Source organism: Tenrec ecaudatus, chromosome 1, assembly GCF_050624435.1.
Source record: "Tenrec ecaudatus isolate mTenEca1 chromosome 1, mTenEca1.hap1, whole genome shotgun sequence".
Taxonomy (NCBI): Eukaryota; Metazoa; Chordata; class Mammalia; order Afrosoricida; family Tenrecidae; genus Tenrec; species Tenrec ecaudatus.
The window spans coordinates 142,724,542-142,751,620 of NC_134530.1; the positions used below are offsets into that span (position 1 = coordinate 142,724,542).

Below are 27,079 nucleotides of genomic sequence, written 5' to 3' on the forward strand. Positions count from 1 at the left end.
GCTTACGAGACTATAACTCTTTGCAGGAGTAGAACACCCCATCTTTCTCCCTTGGACCTGCTGGTGGTTTCAAACTGCTGCCCTTGTAGTTAGCTGCCCAACTTGTAATTACTCTGCCTATCAGAGCTAACAGATAGTAGCTGTCAAATACCATCAGCACTCTCATCTCATTCTGCAGATTCATTCATCCAATATTAAGTGTTTCCCCTATGTACCAAGTACTTGCTAGAGACACGAGAAAAAAATTTAATTCAGTGATGTCTTAATGATAACTCTGAAAATCCATAATGAAGTCAAAGCGCTCTCTCTCTCTCTCTCTCTCTCTCTCTCTCTCTCTCTCTCTCTCTCTCTCTCTCTCTCTCGGGAATTGAATAGGTGGCTTCATCTGGCCATATTTTGAATGGCTGGTATTTCAAATAATACTGTTGCAACTATCTACATCCAAGTCAGAAGCAGTGACTATTATGAGCAATGAAGAAAATTTCAATGAAAGCACTAAGCACGTTCGTTCATTAAAAATTTCTCCTAAGCTTTGCATTTGCATATACGAGTAAATGCTTTGAGGAGATATTTCTAAGAAAATAATTTTATATTGTTTTCTGTCTTAGTTCTCTAGTGGTGCCTCCATAACCAAACGTGGATGGTTTTAATAAACAAGTTTGCTTCCTCTCAGTTTAGGAGGCTGGGAGTCCAAATTCTTGAGGAAGACATTCCCTCTACCATCCCTAGGCCAGGACTTCGTCTCCAGCTTCTGTCCTCTGGTTCCTCTGGGATCTCCATGGGACTTGCCATCTATTTACCCCACCTTTCCTCTGCAGATGGTCTTTGACAATCACTCTTTGTGAGCCCTGGTGGCAGAGCGGTTATGAGTTGGGCTGCAAACCGCAGGGTCAGCAGTTTGAAACCACCAGCCTTCTCAGGAGAAAGATGAAGCTTTCTACTCCCATGACTCACTCCTATGCCTCAGAATTGACTCAATAGCAGTGGGTTTGGTTTGGGTTTGATATCTGTGAGTGATAAGGCCTTGGTAAGAAACGGAGCTGATTATAATTACTAGCCACCCAGGAGATACAAATTAAAACCACAGTGAGATACCACCTTACACCCGTAATGCTAGCCCAATTAAAACACATGCGCGCGCGCACGCACACACACACACACACACACACACACACAGCAAGAAATGCTGGAGATGTTGTGGGGAAAATGGAATTCGTATACACTGTGAGTGGGCTTGTAACTACATACAATCATTATGGAAAAGGATAAGGCAACACTTAAAGCAACTGGGAATGGAAATCCCATATGATCCAGCAATACCAGTATTAGGCACACAGCCCCAAAGCAGTAAGAGGTACAACATGAGTTGATGCATGCTGTCCCATGTTTACAGCAGCACAGTTCACAAGAGCAAGAAACTGGAAATAGCCCAAATGCCAAACCCGGAAGACCCCAGAAAGAAACTATGATACATACACACCACGGAATATTATGCAGCCCTAAAGAAGTGATGAAACACAGTATCACATGGAAGGACCTGTAACCATTATGCGAGTGAAATTAGTCAATCACAAAAGTATATTCTTGTATGAGCCCACTACTATAAGGAGAAACACAAATTAAACAAATCTTAGGGACCAAATCCCATCCGACCATCAGAAAACAAGAGAACCGAGCACTAGAAAGGCAAGGGTCATGGAGCCATTTATCCCTCTGCCCTTCAATTAACCCCACATATGTTTATCAGCCAGGTTGGCACAGTAAACTAACTCAGAGGTGGAGGGAATTTGGGGAGCAAATAATGCTTGGGGGTGCACTAGGACTGATTGTGTTGATGTACATATCTCTTTATAAAAGTCACTTAACTATGGAAGTATATGGTATGTGAATTGTATAACCAACTACTGGGAGGGAAAAAAAGAAACAGCTGATAATGAGGTGAGCAGGGAATACTTGGTCAGTGAATATTTGTTGAGTTAGAGTCATGTAATTTAGAGTTAGAGAGAATTAGAGACGATGCAACGTCTGGTCACTGCTTTGTTTTCTATGTGCACCTGGCCCTGAATATATATGTTTATTGAAGCACTTGTATTACTCCAGACAAAAAAACCCACAGCGTTCTAGTTAATTCAGACTCATTGCAATCCTATAGGACAAAATAAAACTGCTTCTTTGGGTTTCTGAGACTTTAACTATTTGACGGGAGGAGATAGCATCTTCTTTCTCCCAAGGAGTGACTGGTGGGTTCGAACTGCTGACCTCCTGCTCAGTAGTCCAACACAAAATCCATGGTGTGCCCAAGCTTCTTATAGATCATGTTAGCAAATGCTACTTAGTTTTCTTCCAAGTTAATTCCCCAAGTACAAAGCCGTCTCATGACCCACCTTCCCCACATCACTTGATGCTTAAGATCATGGTTACCGGAATGCTTGCTGAAGGAGAATAAGCTAACTTAGATCTGTGTTGTCCTAAATGGTGGCCATTAACCACGTATGACTATTTAAATTAAACCACATAAATAAAATTTTAAATTAAGTTCTTCTATTCTACTAGTCACATTAAACACATGTGACTAGTAACTACGTTACCCAGCAGAGAATATTCCCATCATGACCTAAAGGGCAACTGGGAAGCGCTGCTCTGGATGGTTTCCCTCGTTTTACACAACAGCCTGAGCTCAGGGAGGTTGTGACTTGTTCAAAATCAAGCCACCGGCAGCCGAACTGGGGTTACTTAGCAGAGCCTGGGACGCCGAGATCAATGCTCACTGTTATAAGTGACAAGTTGATTCACTTCAGAGGCCTAGTTGCGTGTAGGCCTCATTGAGGGCTCCGGTGGCATTATGGGAAGTAGGGTCTTGGCCTTATCCCAGGGACTGTTTGCTTTTTACATTTTAATAGATCAGTTCTCGTGTTTATACACTGTATATGTGTAGAGAGATATATAGATAGATGGAAAGAAGGCAATGGGAAATTCTATACTTCGGCTATAAAACAAGAAAATAACAGTAAATTTTTCAATGTTTTCCAGTTGCCTAGCTAAGCAAAACATGATCGTGTTCTGGTCTTGTTCCAATTCAATTAGAATAGAACAGAATGGACCCTGGCTTAATGGATGTTCCTTGGTTTGGTTTTCTTTTAAATACTTCTGTTTGGTTTACTACTTTGTAAAAGTCATTTGGCTCTAAATAACCTAAGTAAGGAGATGTGGTCAGATTTCAGATCTAAGGTTTGAATTCGTACTTTTTTCAGGGGGGTTGTTTGTTTGTTTGTTTTTAGCATCAGTATTTCTTAAAATGTCCTTAGCAAAAGAAATTTATTTTCCATGAATTTCAGAATGTATTTCTTTATACAATTGGTGTCCAGTGCCCTCTGGATCTGCTGCTGCTGCGAGGTGCCCTCAAGTCCACTGTGGCGCACAGCAGTCTCATGCACAACAGAGTGCATCCTTGCAAGTGCGCTCTGTTTGAGTCCATTGCTGCAGCAACCGTGTCTGTCAGCCCACCTCTTTAAGGGTCTTCCTCGTTTTCCCTGACCCTCTGAGTTACCGTGATCTCCTTTTCCAGGGACTGGCCCCTCAGATCATATGTCCAAAGTACATGAGACGGCCTTGCCATTCTCACTCCTAAGAAGCATTTTGGCAATCCCTCCTTCAAGACCAATTTGCTTGTTCACCTGACAGTCCACAGTATTTTCAATGTTCCTCACTAGTGCCCCAATTCCAACACAAGAACATCGCAGCTACCCTGACATTCGGCTAGGAAGCTGTCCTGCTGGCAGCAGAGGATGGGAGCACAGAAGGCCCTGCCTTCCCTGGGGAGGAGCTCAGTGGAACAGCATTTCTACTGGGGCTTCTGGATGGTCAGCGCCCAGAGCTGCAGCGGTGGGAGCACAGAAGACCTGCCTGGTGGCCATGGAGCATCCGAGAGGGAGCGGAACAGGACCAGATCAGGCAAGTGTCCCCCCTGGCGTGGTCCCCTCTGCCAGGGAAAACAGAAATCTGGCCGGAACAGGGAAGAGAAGAAGGAAGAGGAGGTGGAATTCTTCCCTCTTTTCAGTGTGGAAGCTGGCACCAAGACCGAGCCACGCAGGCCTCAGAGAACCCTCTCAGGAGGCAGACCTTCCTCCAAGAGGCTGGGCAGGAAGAAAGCTTCCCAGGTGTGCCCTGCCCCTACCCAATCAGCATGGCCCGCAGGTAGGGCCAGGTCTGAGGCCAAGGTGGGGTGCGACTCAAGAGCACAGCTCTGAGCTCCTGGGGAGGGTGCACCCAGAGCCAGCTCCTCAGTGGGCACAGTCTCTCCTGGGTCACCAAGGAGACCCAGCCATCTGTCAGAGGGAGGGAGCAGGCAGTGAGACTTCGGAAACGTCATGGGCGTGGAGATTCAGGAGAGTCCGGAGACCTGAAAACATTCCTGACTTCGGTCTATACTGACCCTCCACGTGTGCCCAGGGCTCTGGGTATCGGTCAAACAAACAAACAAACAAAAACATAAGCTATGAAGGAGGCAAGGAAAGGGAGAACCAGATTGGAGTTTAATGATCCCCCAAAAGCTATAATCCTGTGGTACTTAGGCTGTCAGAACTGTGCAGCTAAAGAATCCTTCTAAACACCCTCTGGTTGTATCGTGAGAAAGAAGTGATGGAGTAATCAGTGGTAGAAAAGATACAGCCGTGCATTGATTGTTTTTAAAAAAGACAATTTGCCGTATTTCCTTAGAGACTAATGTGAAGTTCGGTGCCTAGACTGTCATCCCCAGGGGAACTCGTTGGTTCCAGATCCGGGTGGGTTGTTAGAGTACACACACACACACACACACACACACTCACACGCACACGCGCACACGCACACACACACACACACCAGCAGCCACAGTTTAGTTAAAGCATTGCGTCACTTCAAAAGAAATGAAGCGGGTTCCTCTCACGAGTTCAGAAGGGACATCGCCAAGGGGAACAGCTCTGGTTTTTCAATGGCGAGGGAGTTACCACCCTGCACATGGTCAGCTCATCCTTGAGACTCGGACATCGTTTCTCCCCGTGGCATCTGCACTGAGGTTCTGGGCCAGCACGTCTCCGAATGATCTGAGTGTGGTCCTGCGTCGGGACTTTCACGGGGCCTGGTTTCAAGGTTACAGTGTTTTCCAAGCCACTTCTCAGAGTCCTTTGTTCATCCCCTTAGCAGGCGAGGCAGACGCCCCTGTTCTGTCAATTTGAAAACAGTTAAAACAAAAAACTAGTGATGAAAGAGATCATGTTTGAGAATTAAAGGGGCCATCTCAGAAGGTAATCTGGTTAATTCTGTTCCTTAAAAGTCTTTATTCTTCCATGAGACAAAGCAGCCTGCAAAACAATTCAATGTGAGTAATTAGGTTTTAATAACGTTCATCTATGGCCACAGGATGGAGGAAAGAGGATATGCCTTTACCGCCCTATTTTTTGTCTGAAATGAAATCAAAAAGTTTTTACTTGACCTGGGATATTATTATCAAACTCATATGTTACCTCGCTACAATTTTTCAATAAATCTAGTTGCTTTCAGAAACAGAAAATTAAGGCAAATGTTTGATCTAATTTCATAAACTTTATACTTTTTTCAAGCAAACCAGCATATCATTGTTCTCCCCAAATGAATGGTGTATAAAAAATGCTTCTGATGTTAAGAAGTTGACTTAAATTACTTTAATTAGAACATATATTAAACATAAATTAGGTATCTCTTAACTTTTATATAACTATAAACCAATATAAACTTGTAAATTAAATACAAAATAATGTCCTAAACTAGTTCAAATTAAGAACAAAAGCTTAATGTTCATTCATTCAGCAAATATTTATCTGAGGACCTACCACTTTTTTTAATAAATCATTTTATTGGGGGTGCATACAACTCTGATCACAATCCATACATCCATCCACTGTGTCAAGCACATTTGTACATTTGTTGCCATCACCATTCTCAGAACATTTTCTTTCTACTTGAGCCCTTGGTATCAGCTCCTCATTTCCCCCTCCCTCTCCCACCCTCCCTCCCTCATGAATCTTTGATAATTTCTAAATTATTATTATTTTTCCATGTCTTATACTGTCCGATGTCTCCCTTCACACACTTTTCTGTTATCCATCCCCCTGGGAGGGGGCTATATGTAGATCATTGTGATCGGTTCCCCCATTCTCCCCCACCTTCCCCCTACCCTCCTGGTATCACTACTCTCATTATTGGTCCCAAGGGATTTATCTGTTCTGCATTCCCTGTGTTTCCAGCTCTGATCTGTACCTCTGATATAGCCGGAGGATATACCAATTGTTTACAAATAAAACACCCACATAAATAGCAGGCACATATATATAACAGTAGAATGAAAAATTTATGTTAAAAACTTCTGGTACAGTGTACCCGTGCATACGCCATGCATGCCTCATGACATTTCTAGAAGTGAGTTGTAGCCCCAAGCAGTATTATCCAATCATCCATATTTGTAAAGTAAATGTATAAACCATCGCCATCGGTCATGGATCAAGTTTGGTAATAACTTCGTAATCAGAAAACAGACAAAATGGTATGTTGGCTCTGGGACAGTTTGCACTTTGGCCTCAGAATGGTGGGCTTCCTTGTCGCTGACCTGTGCCCAGCTCTATCTTATAAGCATTGGGCTCCTAACCACAAGGTGGGGAGTTCAAATCCACCAGCTGTTCCACAGGGCAGAGATGAGGCTCTCTGCTCCTATAAAGATTTATGACCTCAGAAACCCCACATAAGGTCAATATAAGTAGGAATCAACTCAATGGCAGGCAGAGTTTAGGGTGTAGGGTCCAGAGGAGGGCCATACCCTGGGCTACCTACCGTAGCCTGAGCAAAGCGGGTCCCGTGCACAGCAGGCTGAGGCTGGGCTCCATGTGAAGCCACACAGCAGGACAATTCGGGTGCTGGTGTGCACTATCCCGGGCCTATGAGATCTCCAGCTGAACAATTGGATCTGTCTCATCCAAGTAAGGGCCAGGCAACACCTCTGTATCCACGGCTCTTATCCATGCCCTACAGCATCTGCAAGAGAAGTGATCCAAATAGCCTGAGCATATTAGTTGGCCAACTGAATGGCAAGGTAGAAAGCAAGACATGAGGGCAAGTAGCCAAGAGCTGTTTGCTGGGTGGACAGAGTGATTTCTTCCTGCTTTGCTGAGCAGGCCTGGCATCCATCTGAGTGAGAAGCTGCTTCAGAAACTCCAGGGCAAACTGTGAAGGGTTGGCAATTGGGTCAAAAGGTACCGAGACAAAGACTTCATACAAGGGGCCTTCAGAAGTTTGAACATGTTGACGCCCCTCCGTATTAAGTCAGCTGGGCGGAAAGAGAGAGCGGGAAAGAAGGGAGGGGGAGGAAGCAAATGAAGGGGCAGCATGCGTGAAATATTGGCCAGTACACTTATGAAAATAATGCGAGCGCTCCAGGGGTGCGAAATGAATAATGCGCACGCTATTTGTGCGCAAATATGGCACCTTGTGCCAGGCACTGTTCCCGGCACATGCTATGTAACTAGCTTACATAACAAACACCCCTGATGACTGTGGCTTAATTTTTCTTTAAGGCTAAATCCTCTCTCAGCTCACAGACCACTGTCTTGTTCTGTGGGTGCGAAGAGTTGGTGGGAGGCTCTCCTGTAAGCTGCCAACGGGGGACTGAGGCTAGCAGAGACTTCCTTTCTTTGACACTGGGCTTCCAAGAATTATCTAATCCCAAATGGCAACAGTACTGAGGTGGAGAATCCCTTCTGTGACCTATGAACTAACAAAATAGCTCATATATAGTAACCAAACAAATGTATTTCAGCTAATACTTTCGGGGGTAGGGTGGGGTGGGGAGACACTGGTCCATTGAGAAATGCGATTCTGAAGGAAGCACAGTGCTAGCTTTGAAGAGGCAGCAGAGGGAGTTCTTTGGTTAGAACCTGTCTCCACTCTCTGGGATGAACCCCCTTGTCTATTGTCCTCCACAGTCACTGGTTTTGCCCTTTGAGAAGGTTTCCCTCCAAGTTCCCATTTGGAGCTGGGGTTGAGGAGCACCCCCTTCTTGGAGAGAGTATAACAGGAGTACAAGAGAGGCTTGTGATTCTGTAGTGCTGCTGCTGCTGCTGCTGCTGCTGCTGTGTTAGCGGCCATGGAGTCAGCACCCAATCCGTGACAACCCAACCCAGGTGGGACGGAGCAATCGGCTCCATGGGGTTAAATGGGCTGTAAGCTTTTTGAAAGCACACCACTAGGCTCGTCTTCCACGGAGCCGCCTGGTGGATTTGAACCATCAACCTTTCACATAGCAGTCGCTCACAGACTGCTTACGGCACCCAGGTGCCTTCTACCATGAGCAGTCGAGTCCCTAAAGACCCAAGAGGTTTCTATAATTAAAGAGAATGTTTTCACTTTGTGGAACATGTAACTAATATCCCTGTAGGATTTGGGTAGGAATTGTCAAAATCTCCAAAAACACAATAAAATGTTATGATTTTTTTAAAAAAATTATAAGAAGAGATTTCTGCTCTATTTGCTTCTAATCACTACCATCTGCTAGTAACACGGAAGCTCCTTCCTGGAGATAATTCTCGTTCCTGGCTTCTTTCTTTGCTGCTTCTGCTTTCCTTCCTCTCTACCTAAGCTGCCACTTGAAGGCCCTTAGACCTCAGTGTGAAGGCCACGCCCTAAGCCTGATCTTTATGGCCAGGTTGTTTTAATGGGTCCTTGCTGCTCAAGAGCTTTCTCAATCATCGTTTCTATTATTTGAAGTACAGAGCAGTCAGTTTTCCCAAGGCCTTGAGGCTTCACTTTTCTGCACTCTGTAGATTCATTTTAATTTATGCTTACATACCTGCTAATTATCATATGAATTCATCTTGTTCTTCTAATATCTTGCTATCTAATTAATCTAGCCAGTAACAACTAAATCTACCGGAGTAACACTCCATTTTCGACCCTTTTAAGGAAACCCTGCTGGTGTAGGAGGTTAAGCATTGGGTTGCTAACTGCAACGTCGATGGTTCAAATCTATCAGCCACTCCAAGGGAGAAAGATGAGACTGTCTGCTCCCATAAATTTTTGTAAGTTTTATTGACACTCAATCCACATATCACACAATTTAATAATTCAATGATATCAAGAAGAATTGTATAATCATTACCACAATCAATTTCAGAACATTTTTCTCCTCCCTTCCATGATTAAATCACATTTAAAATAAGTTGTGTAATCACCTTCTGTCTAGTGCTCACTCCCCCTCCCTCCTTCATTGCTCACTCCCCAAATCCCTTCACACTCCCCATCTACCCCCACCCCTACCTCCCCTACAAAACCTTGCTCCAGTTATTACCTCTGTGCATCCCATAAACTTTTATATCCTCATAAATTCAAAGGAGCAATTCTCCTTCTGTCCTATAGAACTGCTATGAGTCAGAATCAGCTCACTAGCAGTAAGTTTTGTGTGTTTGCTGGTTGGTTGGTTGGTTGGTTGGTTGGTTGGTTGGTTGGTTGGTTGGTTGATTGGTTGATTGGTTGGTCTGGTAACTTTCAGATGTTGATTGCCAGGTTTTTCTCATAGATACCACTGGGTGGAGCCTGAGTTGCTCCCTAGACCTCCTCCTCACCTTGCGTCGTGGACGAGGACACATGAAAAACTAGCAGAATTTATCTTGACATAAGAACTAGGTAAAATGCTGTCTCACAAAGGCAGTGTGAGAAATCTGTGTCTGATTGTGATCTTCTGGCCAAAGAACACACCTCTTGGGGGCCAGGACACGACCGCCGCACGACAACCCCTCCTCCACACATGTGCACTCGCTTAGCAGAAAGTCCGCTGCTAACAAGCTGAGTGTGTCACCAGTTGTCCTCCCCACTCCCTCCCAGGAACTCCCCTCCACAATCAAAAAAACGAAAACACAGCTCTGGCATGGAGTCTGTTCCAATTCATCGTTAGCCTACAGAGCAGACTAGAACTGCTCCTCTGGGTTTCTCAGCCGTTTAATCTTCATGAGATCAGACAGCTTTGTCTTTCTCCCTCAGAGCATCTGGTGGCTCTGAACCCCAGACCTTGTGGTTAGCAATCCAATGGCTACTAACAGGTCACCAGCCTCCATCATGGGACTCCTCTCTTACTCGGTGCCATCAAGTCAGTTCCAACACCAAGCAGTCCCATCTGAACCGAATGAAATCCTCCCCGGTCTTAGGTTGTCTTCACCTGGTTATGTTGTAGCCCATCGTTACAGCCACAGAGTCGATCCATTTTGTGTAGACTCTGCCTTTTTCAATGAAGCGCTGCTTTACCAGCCAAGGAACTTCCCTGTGATACCCTTTTAATTGTTTCAAAAACCAACCAGCCAAACGCACTGCCATCGAGTCAATGCCAACTCATAGCAACCCTACAGGACAGGGAAGAACTGCCCCTGTGGGTTTCTGAGACCGTGGTTCTTTTCGGAGAGTAGAAAACCCCGGAGCTGGCTGGTGGGTCCAAACTGCTGACCTTGTGGTTGGCAACGTTGCGGTCTAGCATCCGCAGGTCAGAAGTTAGAGGTGAGAGAGACAGGCTGTTTATCTTCCCTTCTGCCAGACTATAGCTCCTTTCCTCAAACTCAGAAAACCAACTCACTGCCATCCAGTTGATTCTCACAGTGACCCACTAGGCCAGAGTAGAATTGCTCCTTTGCGTTTCTGAAGCCTTAATCTGTACTGAAATGGGCAGTTTCATCTTTCTCCCTCAGCCTGATTGGTGGTGCCAGGCACTGACCGTGTGGTCAGCATCTCCGTGTGTGCCCTACTCTGCCACCAAGGCGTGTGTGCGTTGTTGCTAGGCGCATGTTGGTCTGGCTCACAGCAACCCATTGAAGCAGACACTGAGCCATTGCCCGGTCCTGCACCATCCTCTCCGTTATGCTGATGGTTGAGCCCACTGCTGTGGCCGCTATATCAATCCCTCTTTCCCTGCCCCTCCCCTTTACCATGCATGAGATCCTTCTGGAGGAACAAGTCTCTGGACAACATGCCCAAGGTACGTGAGACAAGGTCTCACCATCCTTACGTCAAAGGAGTATGTTGGCTGTTCTTCCAAGAAGGATTTGTTTGTTTTTTGGCAGTGCAATATTCTTCCCCTGTATCATAATTCAAATGCATCGATTCTTCTTCAGTCTTCCTTATTCAGTATCCAACTTTCACATGCATAGGAGGCAACTGAAAACACCCTGGCTTGGGTCAGGTGCACCTTAGTCCTCGAAGTAACATCCTTGCTTTTCAACAGTGTGTGTAGTCCGGGTGGACTAGAGAAACAAATCCAGGGAGACACTCATATGTGTAAGAGAGAACTTTATAGCAAAGAGCCATTGTACATTAAAAACATACATCCCAGCCCAGTCCAGATCACGTCCTTAAGTCCGATATTACCCCAAATTATGTAACTGCCACAGTTTAAAGAGGTCTTGTGCAGCAGGTTTGCCTAAGGCAATGCGTTGTTTGCTATCTTGATTGCTGCTTCTATGAACATTGATAGTGGATGAAATCCTGATGGCTTTGATCTTTTCTCTGTTTATCATGTTACCTCTGGTCCAGTTTTGAGGATTTTTGTTTTCTGTGCATTGATTTGTAATCCATTCTGAAGGCTTAATCTTCATCAGCAAATTTGTCGAGACCGCCTCACTTTCACCATGCAAGATTATGCCTTCACATAATCCAGCTTCTCGGATTATGTGCTCAGCAGACAAATTGAATAAGCATAGTGAAAGAATACGATTCTCTGGCACACCTTTCCTGATTTTAAACCATGTAGGATTTCCTTGTTCTCTTACCACAGCTGCCTCTGGATCCGTGTATAAGCTCCCCAGGAGCGTAATGAATTGTTCGGCAATTCCTATTCTTGTCAAGGCTATCTGTATTCCTTATAATCCACACAGTGGGATGCCTTGGCACAGTCAATGAAACACAAGTATACATCTTTCTGGTATTCTCTGATTTTATCCAAGATCCATCTGACATCAGCAATGATGGCTCTTGTTCCATGTCCTCGTCTGAATCCTCCCTGGACCTCTGGCAGTTCCCTGTCAGTGTACTGCTGCAACCACTGCTGGACAATCTTAAGCAAAATTTCACTGGCATGTGATATCAGTGATATCATTCTATCGTTCGAGCATTCTGTTGGGTCACCTTTCTTTGGAGAAGTACAAATATGGATCTCTTCTAATCAGTTGGCCAAGTAGCTGTCTTCCAAATTTCCTGGCAGAGACAAGTACTTTCAGTGTTTCTTCAGTTGGATGAAACATTTTTATTGGTATGCCATCAATTCCTGATGTCGTGTTTTTTGGCTAATGTTGTTCAGTGCAGCTTGAACTTCTTCCTTCGGCACCATGAGTTCTTGCTCCTGAAACAGTGGGATGTTGACTTGTTCTTTCTGGTATAATGACCGTGGCAGTTACATAATCTGGTGTCAACTTGCAAAAGGGGTGGAGTCTGGCCTGTCAATCAGGTCACAGCTTGAGGACCTCATTTGGAGGCACCACAAAGATGAATAGCTCACTGGAGGCCAGATACACACAGGCTCTGCTTCATCTTCCTGCCGACAAGACACATGGAGCGACCTCGAGCCCTGGGAGCTGGAGGAGCCACGTGGGTCTTCCTTTTTGATTTCCTTATTCTAGGTCTTTGCACATTCATTAAAACATTTTACTTTATCTTCTGGAGTGAGCTGTCTTTAGAAACTTTCCGTTCAGCCTGCCTTTCCTGCCCCTAATTGCATAGAGTCCTTGCAGCAAACGTTTCTGTTAGACACTTGAGTGTGAAATCTGTTTCGACTCACACATGGCATTTGATAATCAAATGGTGGCTTTAAAAGAACAGTGGAAGACGACCCCCTCCTTCATGTTGCAATGCAGCTGCAGATCTCTATGAAATGGAAATCCGCATACATCATCCCTTGGCAGTAAGTCCTTACGGACTCCCTTCTGTACCTCTGTTACCACCAACTCTAACTGCCAGCCAGATTGAGCCACTTTCAGTTCCCCTCTCTATGTGGTCTGTCTTCCTCGGAACCTTCTTCCTGAAACCTGCTCCCCACCCCCACTCTCATTCAGGCTTCCTCTCGAATATCACTCCAGAACGCCTTCCATTAACATAGTTTTCGGTGTGGATGTTCTTCCCCAGTCACCATACAATGTGTCAACGTTCCTCTGCTTGCTTCCTCACCTACGTCCTCCAACAAGCCTGTAAGAGCTAAGACAGGGACTGCATCTCTGATGTCTACAACCCACTGAAGTTCTTGGCGTAACCTCAGACCTGCATAAACACTGGTTACTTCATGAACAGTGTTGATAAAGCTTGATGCTTTCTCCTCTAGCTACAGCCCTCTTTTCATTCCCTGGCAAAAATCAGGGAAAAAGTCATTTTCAATCACTCCCTCCTCCTCACGATTGCCCATACCCTTCCTAGTTTAGACTATTCTCATCTACTGTGCCACCAACTCAGGGAGGTTTTCTCTTGCCAAGAGGACAAGTGACCTCCTACTCCCCCAGTTCAGTCCTCTGGGCCTTTTACAGTCCACACCCTCTGGGTGCTCTCTGGAGCACGTGCTTAAAAGGCCCTCCACGGCCTCCAGAGTAAATGACGCCCTCTCATCTCCTAACATATTGATTAATCTGTTGGCATAGTCATGTTTTCCTCCACTTGCCTATAAGCCCATTGTGGTAGTTACATAATCTGGTGTCAATTTGGGACTTGAGTGGATTGAGAGTGAAGGGGTGGAGTCTAGTCTGTCAACTGGATCATAGCCAATGTGGCCTCTGTGTGGGCAGGGCCTTCATTTGAGAGTTCTGGGAATTCCTGGTTTTCCTCCTTGGAGGCAGGAGACACTTTTCTCTTTCTGCTTACTCCTTGAGAGACACTGTACTGACAAGAGACATGGCGCTAGGCCCTGGGAGTTGGAGAAGCCACATGGACCTACCCTGATGCAACCAGACCTCTGGAGTCAGAGAAGCCACGTAGAGACCCCTGCCAGCGCTGAGATGTTTACAACCCCACTGGATCCACAAGACTTCCAACCCACTGGCCTGTGACCTTCCTGCATTTGGCATCATTAGATGTGTTTTGTGAGTCTGAAGAGGACTTTATAGATTGTTATCAGACATATGGGCTAATATTGGACTTATGGGCTTGATCTGGACTGGGGTGGGACGTTTTGTCAATATTCAAGTGCTCTTTTATATAAACCTCTTTTTTATTCACACGAGTATCTATGAAGTTGTTTCTCTTGTCTACCCAGACTAACACACACATGTGTGTCTCACTAAGGAGCCCTGGTGGCACTGTCGGCTAAGCTTTGGACTACTAACCTCAAGGTTGGTGGTTCAAACTCATCAGCCACTCAGAGGGAGAAAGATGAGGCTATCTGCTCCTGGCACAATTAACAGCCTTGGAAACACTATGAATCAGAATCCACTCAATGACATTGGGTAGGTGTGTCTTACTCATGCACTTCTCTAGTTACCAGCCCAATGCAGCACAGACCAGCACACATTGCCATTGAGTTGCTTCTGGGAGACTCCATGTGTGTCAGAGTAGAACTGCCTACATACAGCTATCAAGTGGCTTATTTTGGAGAAGTAGTTTTCCAGGCCTTTCTTCAGGAGTGCCTCTGGATGGGCCTAAATTAAACCTCCAACCTTGGGGTTCATAGCTGAGCAGGTTAACCACCCTCTACAGGTTCTGCCTGGCATATAGTAGGACTTAGTAATGAATGTTCAATTCTTTTCCTCAGTTTAACCATTAGATGCTCCTCTGAGAAATCCATTCTTAATTCCTTTTGGGTTGCAAACATCAGCAAATATTCTAATCTTCAAGACATACTTTCCACTTCAACTCCATTTCCAGCTCTCTGCTGGACCCCGGTCCCTAAATGTCGTGCAGGCAGCTCATACATTCACTTTCTCTCCCATTCCACTGCTCAGTTATATTAACATCCATCCAGTGACACACAATCTCAAAAATCCAACTCACTGCCATCATCATGTTGATTCTAATTCACAACGACCCCATAGGGCAGGGTAGAACTGCTCCTGTGAGTTTCTGAAACCGTCGCTCTTTCATGGTAGTAGAAAACCTCGTCTTTCTTCCACAGAGCCTCTGGTGGTTTCGAACTGCTGACCTTGCAGTTAGCAGCCCAACTCGAAACCACTATGCCACACACCTCAAAATCCTGTTAGCTTTTCCCCACCGCCTTGCCCCTTTGTCTCCCTGGGCAACAAGCTTCATCCATTATGAATTCCTTCCCAGAATCCCTAAATCTTGCCCATGGGTCGTTCCTTTTCCTATTCCTACTAAAACATCTCCCCTCACTTTGTCCCAAATATTACTGATCTATTCAACTTCAAGTAGTTGCATCATCCTTTGATTTCTAGACAATCACGCCTCTGAATGTCCGTACTATTCTGAACATAGCTTAATGTCAGCTTTTGATCTTTAATGACTGATTTGCTTGTGTCTCCCTGGGCAGGAACTGTTTCTTGATCACTGGGCCTAGCACTCAAATTCACTGCCGTAGAGTTCAGAGCGGCTCATAGGGAGCCTGTAGGATAGGAAAGGATTGCCCCTGTGAGTTTCTGAAACTCACTCTTTACGAGAGTAGAAAGCCGGGTCTTTCTCCCGCAGAGCACATGGTGGTTTCTAACGCTGACTTTTAGCTTAGCGGCCCCTTGGGCCTAGCACACTGACATTTTAAGCACTTAGAACACATTTTTATGAGAATTAATGCATGAATAAAAAGGCGGACTAGGAAAGAATATTCAGTTTCAGAGATCACTGTGAGGGAATTTTTGAATTAAAAAGATAAGACCACAATTTAGAACCCGGCACATTGAATCAATCTACAAAGATATTTGTGAGAAGTGAGATTACATGGACTGTCTTGTTTTTCAGGTCTCACAAAATCCCTGCCTTTCACGAGGCGCAGTCATACCATTTTTCCATTGCTGTGAATGAAAACTATTTGACCTTTGAAAACTATTTGATGGGTTTCCGTCTTACACGGGTTCCAGTTTTCACAGGTTTTACTCACTATTGGAATTGCCGTGCATTTTGGGAAGCTAGGATTTTTTTTTTGAGATCTGTCCTGAGAACTTGATTTTTAGACTTTTCCTCGTTCTGAATGAACAGCCAAAATGCAAAAGAGAAGATATTATTTTAACCCCTGTTGCATTCTTCATCCTGAGTGAGCAAGATTAGATAAAGTATGAGAGACCGTTTGCCGAATTCTCTCGTAATGCCTGGACACGCAGAGGCATATTGTAATCCTTTTCCTTGCCCGGCGTCTACAGTGCCCGAGGAAGCTGTTAGTTGTAGGGTCCCAAATCGACGAAAACAACGCAGAGGTCCGGATTCACCCCACGCATTATGGCTCTTAGACCCAATGGGTAAAAAAATCCAATCCCGGAGGGGAAGAAGCGAAAGGAGGCGGGGCAGAAATGGAAGGGAGCGGCGGAGAGGAAGCGGTGGGGGGGAGCTCCCCTGGGGTTCGGTTTGCCTCCTGTTAACCCCAGAGAGGCGGGGCGCCCCAACTGCCCTCGCGGGTTAGTTGCCCCGGAAAAGCGCCCGCCCGCCCCGAATTTCCGCGCCCGCGGAGCACTGCGCGCGGCGACCGCTGGGGGCGCCCCGGGCAGCGGCGCTTCTCCGCGCCTCCCTCTCCGGCTCTCAGACGGGCGGCGGCTGCGAGCGGCTGCGCACCCAAAGGGCGCCTGCTCCGGGGCCAGCTGCAGCGCGACCGCTCCCCGCCGGCTCCGCCCGGGCCGCCGCCGCGCTCCCACCCGAACTGCTGCGCCCAACGGCGGCCCGGGCGGCACCGCTGCGCCCCGCGGCCGCGCCCCCGCGCGCAGCTCGCCGCCCCGGCCATGTGGCTGGGCGGGCCCGGGGCTCCGCGGAGCTGACGCGGGGGCGACCGCCCGCTCGCCCCCTGGGCCCGCCGCCGCCCCCCGCGCGCCGGCGCCTGGCTCTCGGGATGATGAAGAAGAAGAAGTTTAAGTTTAAGGTGGACTTCGAGCTCGAGGAGCTCTCCTCGGTGCCCTTCGTCAACGGGGTCCTCTTCTGCAAGATGCGGCTGCTGGACGGCGGCAGCTTCACCGCCGAGTCTTCCAGGTAAGGCGCCCTCGCCGCACGGAGGGGCTCGTCTCAGGGCAACAGCTTCTTCCAGGACCCGTTTGCTCCGCGAGGGCAGCCCGCCCTGTAGCTTCCCATTCTTCAGGGACCAGTCGGAAACCAGCCAGGAATGTATTGATCGCTGCAAAGTGCTTTGCAAATGGGGCCAACTCGCCCGGGCTTGGCGCCTGCGCTTCTGATTCCAGCTGGTTCCTGGTATTTTGCCCTCCCTCCTGAATTGTCTAGGAATTGGGAGCAATGGCCAGAAGGGAGAGGATGCTTCTGGTTTCTCTTAAATGGTTTCCATATTTGTAAAGTACAAAGTGGAACTTTTGCGATGGTGTTCAGATAAAAAGAGCAAAAATAATCTCAAAGCTTGTGTTGCAAGCGCGCCCATCCTGTGCTCAGCATAACCCCTTCAGCCTGACAAGTGTTTCAGGGACCTCTAGCAGGCCCAGGATGAGGCTAGGGTGAGCCTAGGCCGGATTCGAGCCGTGTTCTCCAGTGCCATGCTGTCGACTCACCGAACTACCTGTCTTGAAGTGACTTTTATTGGGTTTCCGTGTAGACAGGACTTGGACCAACCAGTGGAGTCCAGTTCCTGTCCACCTTTTGGCATGAGGTCCCTGGCACTCCCGGAGCGTCATGGTCAGCTTACAGAATGAAGGTGTGGCAGCGTATACCTTCAGTAGTTTCACTGCAACTCCCCCGTCGACAGATTTACCCTAAACTTCAGAAGAAAGCAAACAGCCATCAGCCACCGAGTGTACTCTCTGACTCACAGAAACCCTATGGACAGAATAGAACCCGCCCTGTGCGTTTCCCAGGCTGCAAGTCTTTATGGGAGTACAAAGCCTCATCTTTCTCCCCCAGAGCAGCTGTGGGGTTTGAACTGCTGACTTTGTGGTTAGCAGCCCAACCTATGCCACCAGGGCTCCTCTGAGTTACCCTAAGGTTGGTATTTTTAAGAAAAATGGAACGCCTAAGCAATTTTTAAAAGCTGGACCCCAAAGTTCTGAAGACAGAGTAGAATGTTCAATATTTATAGCCCAAGAGGTTCTATTTCCTTTAGCGGTTACCTTTTAATGCCTTTATTCTGACAACCATGGAAGTGTTGGTTTGAAAATACCTTCTTTTTCTCTTGTCGCGATCATTGGTTCCCACCCATAGCAACCTCATGAGACGAAGTAGAACTGCCTCCTAGAGTTTTCGCAGCTTTGCTCTTCGTAGAAACACGTCACTGGGCCTCACTTTCCCGGAGCCGCTGAGCAGCCCTTTGCAAATAGCAGACACGCACCACCAGGACCCCTTGTTTTTCTCCTCAGGAGCTGCAAACAAACACGAGCCACCTAACGGATATGAAATGTTTAAAAATTCCTTGACATGCGCCTGATAATCCGATCTACTTAGTGCTGTGGCTTTCCTTTCATAAAAGCATGAGATTAACTGCACCGAAATGGGCCAACATAGCGGGCCCCGGTGCTGGCTGCTGGGCAAGGTTGGTCTTTGGCTGGCATCTGAGAACTGGAGTGGGCAACTGTTCCCTGGGAGGACCTCCGCTTGCGTCGTGCTTACACATTGGGCTGCTTGCGAAAAGATCAGCCGTTTGAAACCAGCAGCTGGTCTGCAGGAGGAAGATGGGGCTTTCTACTCTCCTAAAGAGTCACAGTGTCACAAACTCACAGGCACTTGTTTGCTTTTCTGTCGGTCGCCATGAATCTGCATTGACTCCATGGCAGTGAGTTTGTTTTTTGGGGATTTTTTGGTTTTCTTTCTGGGAGTCTGAATCATTGACGAGTGCGATGTGGACTTACATGACCAGTCCCCAGTAAACACCTTGGGAACGGGGCCTCCCAACGAGGGTCCCTGGTACCCAGCACCGCAGGCATGTTGTCGCAGTTTGATACTGAGGAAATGAAGTGTGTCTGTCTTGTGGCACCACGGCGAGAGGACTCCTGGAAGCTTGTGCCTGGTTTCCTCTCCGCTGCGCTCCAGGCCCCTTTTGTTCCCTTTACTGCTTGTGTTGGATCTGCTTTTGCTGTAAAAAATCTGAGCCGGGACCACTACTGCCAGCTGAGTTCTCCGAGTCCTATCGAATCTCCAACCCGGGCATGGTCTTGGGTGCCCCCAATGTGTGTAAACCTTTTATAAGATAAATCTCCTTTCATAAAATGAACCTTTTGTTAGAGAAAAGCCTAGAGATAAAGCAGCTGACCGGTTTTCAAAAGGGCCTGGGGGGCGGTTTACAAAAACTAAAAATGCACATCATTCATTATTCAACAAATATGGATTGACTACTAACCAGGTTCCTAGTTGTCTTTTAAGGGCTCTGCGAGTTTCCACAAAAAGAAGACCCCACAGAGAAGCGACCCTGCTTAATGAATTCAGTGCTGTGCTTTGAGAGGGGAAGGCAGTAGGGTTTGGTGGGTCAGTGACAATCTGTGAGTATTGTTGAACTCCCAAAGAAAAAGAGCTTATTTACAGCTGTGAGAGTCACAGAAACACCACATTAGCACTTGGGCTGAGTGCCAGGAAGATGAGGCTGTTTTGACAAAGAAGTGGGATGGGAGGACAGCCGGAGAGGAGAGTGTGAGCCAATCAGAAATAAGAGTAAGTCCTCAGCCTGATTGCAGAGAAGGTTCTTGTTGAACCAAAGCCTAAGGTAAGCCTGGGGGGAGGCTGGGATGGAGGTGCAGGGGAAGGTCATGGATGGCTCCAGAAAGAATTACCTTTCCTATGCTTACAGTAAACATTTCAACAGAAGAGTCTCACTGAGTTGCAATGGAATCAAAGTAGTATTTCAGCTGGCAGGCAGGCCGGTGCTCTTTGGATTCAAGTGGAGATGGACTGGAGATGAGGAGCCAAATTAGGAGGTTATTAAAATAACCCTGGCAGGAACTGATAAGACAGCCTAAAGCCTGAGCTTCCCCATGTAAGTGACTGATAAATGGCAATGGGGTAGGAGAAAGCTGCCTTGGTGCCGTGACAGAAGTAAAGAAATCAGGAAAGAATCTTTTCTTTAAGGAATGTGTTAGGTGTGGTGGGAGGGACTATGAAGAGGTGTATGTTTGACATACTAACATTTGAGGTGACATTGATTGAGCCTGATACACGGTTAGAGACAGTTTATTGTAGGATTTTTAGATGATTGTATATTGAAGCTTCTTGAACTTCACATATAGAGTCAGTGGCTCAGTGACAATATGTGAGTATTCTTGAAATCCCCAAGTGTTTTGCCTCATTACAGATGATGCAAAAATGGCATGGACAGGCGTCTGACCTCCTCTAACTTCACAAGGGTGAGAGGATTATTATTAGTATGAGCAGCCCAAGGCTGACTGCAGACATACCATCATCATATTCTGACATCAGCCATCCATCCCGTGGCACTTTCTGCTTCTCTGCCAGATCCGATCATTTTTGCAAGACCATCTTCACCTTTATGGTTCTGGGAACAACTCAGAATACAGCTCTTTGATTGGTACAGGCCCTTCTCAGCAATGCCCACAGGCAGGGCTCTTTCTGATTCTCCATTCCTCTATCCTGCTCAGACAAGTATTACAAACATCTGTGGCTTTGCTAGTTAGAGCCCAGAGGTCTGCCATTCCACCAGGAAGCCTCCTGCCCAAAGATGCTCAGCTCTCACACTGTGCATCAGCACACTCATCCCAATTGCCTGGCTCCCCGGGCCAGGAAGCCCATTGCACCGTCTTGTGTCCGTCTCCTGATTCTACTGTCTCATCCAATGTGCTCTGATGCCCTAGTGGGTTGCCAACTTCAAGGTCAGCAGCTCAACTCCACTAGTCGAGCTTCGTGGGAGAAAGATGAGGCTTTCTGCTCCCACAGCAAGTTACAGCTTTGGAAACCTAAGGGGAGTTCTACTCTGTCTATAGCGGTGGTTCTCAACCTTCCTAATGTTGTGGTGACTCCCGCAACCATAAAATTGTCTTTGCTACTTCATCACTGTCATTTTGTTACTGTTTTGACTCGGGCGACCCCTGTGAAAGGGTCCTTTGACCTCCAAAGGGGTCGTGAGCAGCAGTTGAGAACTGCTGGTCTAGAGTATAGAGTTACTGTGTGTCAGAATCAACTCAATGGCAGTGGGTTTGGTTTGGGGGTTTGTCTCTGAGATAGCTTCTAGCCATCTTGTTAGAGCTTTCTCTTTCTCTTGTCTCCTGGGTCTAGGAGGTTCTCAGCACAAGAACCCCAGGCCCAGAGGGTTGGTTCTACTCTTGTCTCTTCTTGATGGCAGTGAGGGTCCCCTTCCCTTACTGCTCAGACATTGGCTCTCTTTTTTAATCCTAGCAGGATGGCAAAACTGACCAATCCCCTCATTAGGCAGGGTTTTGTTTCATTAAATGAGCTCCACCTCATGCACCTTACTCTTAGCAGGCTGCCCAGTCCCCTTGGTGTTCCCAAAACAATCTCACCGATCATTCTTGGAAATCACAAAGCCTGTGGGTACAATTACTTGACATGTAATGTTAAGTAATTCCCTGCACTAAGAAGTGAAAATTACTTTCAAAAAGACCTGGTTTCTCCTGAGGAGCCCTGGTAGCATAGTGGTTACAAGTTGGTCTGTGATCCCCAAGGTCAGCAGTTCAAAACTGCGTGCTGCAGGAGAAAGATGGGACTCTCCACTCCCATAGAGTCACAGATCAGAAGCTCACAGAAGAAGTTCCCTTCTGCCCTATGAGTCGGTTTTGACTCGTTGACAGCAGCAAGAGTTACTCCTGGAAATATTAGTTTAGTGAAGTGGTCAGGAAAAAAAATAAAGACCAGAAGATATTTATTTATAATGATGATAAAAATGGCCAGGTTAAGCTATCAGATTTTAAATATCTGATCGATTTTAAAGCATTCAGAGAATACATCGCACAGCTCTAGTGATCTAATAAACTAAAGCCAATTTGCCGTTGTGTTGGTCTGGGTACTTCAGAGAAACAAATCCACAGAAACTCATGGATAAGAGAGAGTTTTATAGAAAGAGTAAGTGCACATTAACAAACATCCCAACCCAGTGCTGCCTAAGCCCACAAGTCCAACATTAGCCCATATATCTGACACCAATCCAAAAAATCCCTCTCCATCTCACAAAACACACGCAATGACGCCGACTGCAGGAGGAAAGCTGAATCAGTGAGCGTGTAAGCATCTCCGTGCAGGCAGGGGTCTCCACACGGCTGCTCCAGCACCCAGGGCTGCATCGGGGTAGGTCCATGTGGCTTCTCCTCAGGGATGTCTTGCAGGAAGTGTGCCTTGCAAGCTGAAGCAGGGAACTGGCTAAGGCAGCTGCACCCTGGTCCAACCATCAGAAAGCAAGAGACCCGAGAACTAGAATGGTGAGGCTCATTGAGCCATTTATCCTTCCGCCCTTCAATTAATCCCTCAGGTGTTTTTCAGCCAGGTTGGCACAATAAACTAACTACCTCAGTCTAATAAAATATTTCAAAGATCTTTCATAAAGACAAAATATTACATAACTAACTTTTCCTAGATCTTTCTCTTTAAATGCATTTAAGTCAATTTTGCTATATTAAGGCTGTCAGAATTGGTTAATTCCTGGTCTGCTTTAATAAAGGAGTAATAATAAGAAGTAGTTCTGCAGTGTTAACATCTCCCAGCTCTCTGTTTTGTTCATTGTGTGTGCGAGTGCCAATAGCTAAAATACTTTTCAAAGTTTCACATGAGCCTGTGGCAAAAAAAAAAAATTTAATTCGGGGAGTGTCCTGTCCTCCGAACGAGCACATCTGTGTATTAGATCTTTTGCTTTGTAAACAAGCTGAAGGGTTTCTTTGTGGCCAGAGTACATCTTTATGTTTGCAAGATTTTAGTTCCCAGCACATTGTGTACAGAAAAAGACAAACAAAAAGCAACCCACTGCCGTCCAGCCAGCTCTGACTCACAGTGACTCCGGGGGCCAGCTTCCACGGCCGCCCATCTTGACAGAGCACACTGCCACAACTTTCTCCCGCGGCGCGGTCCAACCACCAACCTTTTGGTTCCTCCTCGAGTGCTTTAACTCTTGAGTCACCAGGGCGCCTGCATAGTTTGTACTTTTTGATAACTTTTCCACTTACTGCAAGAGTCATGCAGGTGGGGGGTGGGGGAGGGATGTGGACAAAACGCAAAGTAATAAAAAGCCCAGGCTGATGGTCTGCTAGAGCTTGGTGGAACCCCCAAGATTAGGGCCCTTTAGGCACCCTTCAGCCTTGGAAGTTACCCCACCGCTCTGGACTTGGAGCCAAATGAGAGTGAATGGTCACGCCAGGTAGGTGTGCACTCCTTAAAGAGGTCAACCAAATGAGATCAAAGGGCAGCATTTGCCCTGATAAAGCTCAGAGGGCAGGAAGGGGAGATGGGAAAGAGGGGGAAGTGGGGAGAATTCTGTTACATTGTGGGGTTGCTATCAGTGTCTGCGATCATGTGTCTATCTGAATTAAGTGGAACAATCCATTTGCTTTTTACACTTTCACCCAAGTCACTAATTTTTTTCCAGTCTAGATACCTTTTATTTCTTTTTAAAATATACTTTTATTAAAGGCTCTTACACCTCTTATCACAATCCATTCATTCATCCAGTATGTCAAGTACATTTACATGTATGCTGCCATCATCATTTTCAACTCATTCTCTTTCCACTTGAGCCCCTCATATCAGCTCCCCATTTCCCCCCTCTCCCACACCCACACTCCCTCACGAACACTTGATAAGTTATTGATTATTATTTCCATATCTTACATTGCCCTCCATCACCCTTCACCCACTTTTCCACTGTTCATCCCCCTGGGAGGGGGCTCTAGATTGAGCCTTGTGATCGATTACCCTATTCTCCCCCACCCCTCCCCTAATCCTCCTGGTATCTCATCGTTGTAGTTTCATCGTTGTCCCTGAGGGGTTTATCTATCCTTGATTCCCTGTGTTGTGGGCTCTTATCTGTAGCAGTGTGCATGCTCGGTCTAATCTGTTTTGTAAGGCAGAATTGAGGCCATGATACTGGGGTGAAGGAAGCTCCAAAGAACTAGAGGAAAGTTGTGTGTTTCATTAGTGTTCTGCTGCACCCTGACTGGCCCATCTCTTCCTCGTGTCCCCTCGTGTGAGGGGACGTCTAATTGTCTACAGACAGGCATTGGGTCTTTACTCCATGCCCCACCCCATTCACCTTGGATATGGTTTTGTTCTGGGTCTTAGGTGCCTAATACCTGATCCCATTGACACCTCATGATCACACAAACTAGTGTGCTTTTTCCATGTAGGCTTTGTTGCTTCTCAGCTAAACAGCTGCTGTTTATCTTCAAGCCTTTTTTTAAAAAAATCATTTTATTAGGGGCTCATACAACTCTCATCACAATTCATACATACATCAATTGTGTAAAGCACATTTGTACATTCATTGCCCTCATTATTCTCAAAACATTTGCTCTGTACCTAAGCCCCTGGCATCAGCTCCTCATTTTTCCCCTCCCCGCTTCTCCCTCCCTCATGAACCCTTGATAATTTATAAATTATTAGTTTGTCATAGCTTGCACTGTCCGACATCTCCCTTCACCCACTTTTCTCTTGTCTGTCCCCCAGGGATGAGGTTATATGTAGATCCTTGTAATCGGTTCCCCCTTTCCAACCCACCCTCCCAGTATTGCCACTCACACCCCTGGTCCTGAAGGGATCATCTGCCCTGGATTCCCTGTGTTTCCAGTTCCTATCTGTGCCAGTGTACATCCTCTGGTCTAGCCAGACTTGCAAGGTAGAATTCAGATCATGATAGTGGGGGTGAAGCATTTAGGAACTAGAGGAAGGTTGTATTTTTCATCGTTGCTACATCGCACCCTAACTGGCTTGTCTCCGCCACAAGACCCTTCTGTAAGGGGATGTCCAGTGGCCTACAAATGGGCTTTGGGTCTCCACTCAGCACTCCCTGTCTCATTCACTATGCTAAGATTTTTTTGTTCTGATGATGCCTGGTACCTGATCCCTTCGACACCTCATGATTGCACAGGCTGATGTGCTTCTTCCATGTGGGCTTTGTTGCTTCTGAGCTAGATGGCCGCTTGTTTACCTTCAAGCCTTTAAGACCCTAGACGCTATATCTTTTAATAGCCAGGCACCATCAGCTTTCTTCGCCACCTTTGCTTATGCACCCATTTGTCTTCAGCAATTGTATCAAGGAGGTGAGCACACAGTGATATGATCTTTTGTTCTTTGATGCCTGATAACAGCACCTCGTGATCAAGCAGTCTGGTGTGTTCTTCCATGTGGGCTTTGTTGCTTCTGAGCTAGATGGCTGCTTATTTACTTTCAAGCCTTTAAGACCCTAGACACTATATCTTTTGATAGCCAAGCACCATCAGCTTTCTTCACCATAAATTTGCTTATGCACACATTTTGTCTTCGACAATCGTGTCAAGAAGGTGAGCATACAGAATGCCATATTGTTAGAACAAAGTGTTCTTGTGTTGAGGGAGTACTTGATTCAGAGCCCACTATCCATCTACAACCTTGTTTTTTAACATATAGATATGAGTACATAGTTCTATTCCCCTCTCGTTTTATATATACATATATATGTGTGTGTGTGTGTATATATATATATATATAGATATATATATATGCCTGTATTTAGGCCTCTATTAATGTCCTTTGCCTCCTGGTTCTTTCCTCTAGTTCCTTTAATTTCCTCTTGCCCACCATCATGCTCGGCCTTCATTCAGGTTTAGTAATTCCTTGCTGCTACATTGACCTTGATTAAGCCCCACTAGGCATCCTACTACCTTCCTTCCATTTATTATAGTTCACTTTGTTGTTCCCTTGTCCCTGGGTTGGTTACCCCCATCCCCTTCCTTTCTTCCACCTTCTGCCATATCCTGCCGAACCATAGGTCCCATTATTTTCATCTCCAAATTATTTATCCCGCCTATCTTATCTAGATAGACTTGCAGATACATTAATAAGTGCAAAAACCTGGAAAAGTCAAATCAAGCAACAAAGGAAGTCAAAACCAACAAAACAATAACAACAGCAAAGAACAAACACAAAATAACAATAACAAAAAGAAAGCCACTGACAAAAATGGAAAAGCCTATAAATAGTTCAAGGTCTGTTTCTTGGCCTTTAAAGACCATTACATGGGAAAGGAATGAAACATGATGCTCACACATGTGACATCCTATTTTTCCAGGTGTGTTTTTTTTAGTCAGAAGCTTGCGCCATTCTGTTTCGTAATGACGCTATAGAGCAGAGCTGCTCTGCAAACATAGGGTCAGAATCGACATACTGGTCACTGACAGCAACTACTCCTGAGCAGTACCTGATTAAAACGTTATTGGTGATGCTTCCTACCAGAACAGACAGACAAAGGCCTCTGGGTGGGCTCAAACTGCCACGTTTTGGGTTAACAGCCAGGTACTTTGCCACTTGTACCATCCAGGGATGCCCCACTTTATACCAGTAAGAACTCACGTTTGACATTGTCAACCTTGCTTGGTAGGCATGATATCAAGATGCGTTGGATGAATGCGGCCATTTGGGGAAAGGACCTGCTGTTGCTGTCCTAAGGGTGACAAATACACAGCTATTTCAACTTCACTAGATGAGGAAGTCGTGTGACTTGCACATGTACGCTGTACTTTTAAATGTGTGTAGGCTAAATGTTCTAAACTACAGACTGACGTGGACTTATATTCAGTTTGCAGTGTCACCTTTTGAGGGATGTTACACACTGCGATCCTGGGGAGGAAACTAGCAATCCTTTAGTCTAACCTGGGTGACTCAAAAGAGAAGATAATGGTTTTCAAATACATATTTTTAAATAGTGTGTGTTAGTCTGGGTAGACTAGAGAAACAAACCCATGGACGCACATAGGTGTATAAGGAAGAGATTTATATACAAGAGAAATTGAACGTGGGGAAAACATCCCAGCCCAGTCCAGATCAAGTCCATAAGTCC

General features: G+C 46.1%; 1 protein-coding gene across 1 annotated transcript in view; it reads left to right on the top strand.

Annotated features, from left to right (window-relative positions):
- Nucleotides 1-16,914: 16,914 nt before the first annotated feature.
- EEIG2 (EEIG family member 2) overlaps nucleotides 16,915-27,079 on the top strand; it is a 70,358-nt gene continuing 60,193 nt past the window's right edge. Inside the window, exon 1 of the mRNA XM_075558867.1 lies at nucleotides 16,915-17,136. Coding sequence (XP_075414982.1) covers nucleotides 17,000-17,136 — 137 coding nt within the window. The 5' untranslated portion in view covers nucleotides 16,915-16,999. The remainder of the gene's footprint in view (nucleotides 17,137-27,079) is intronic.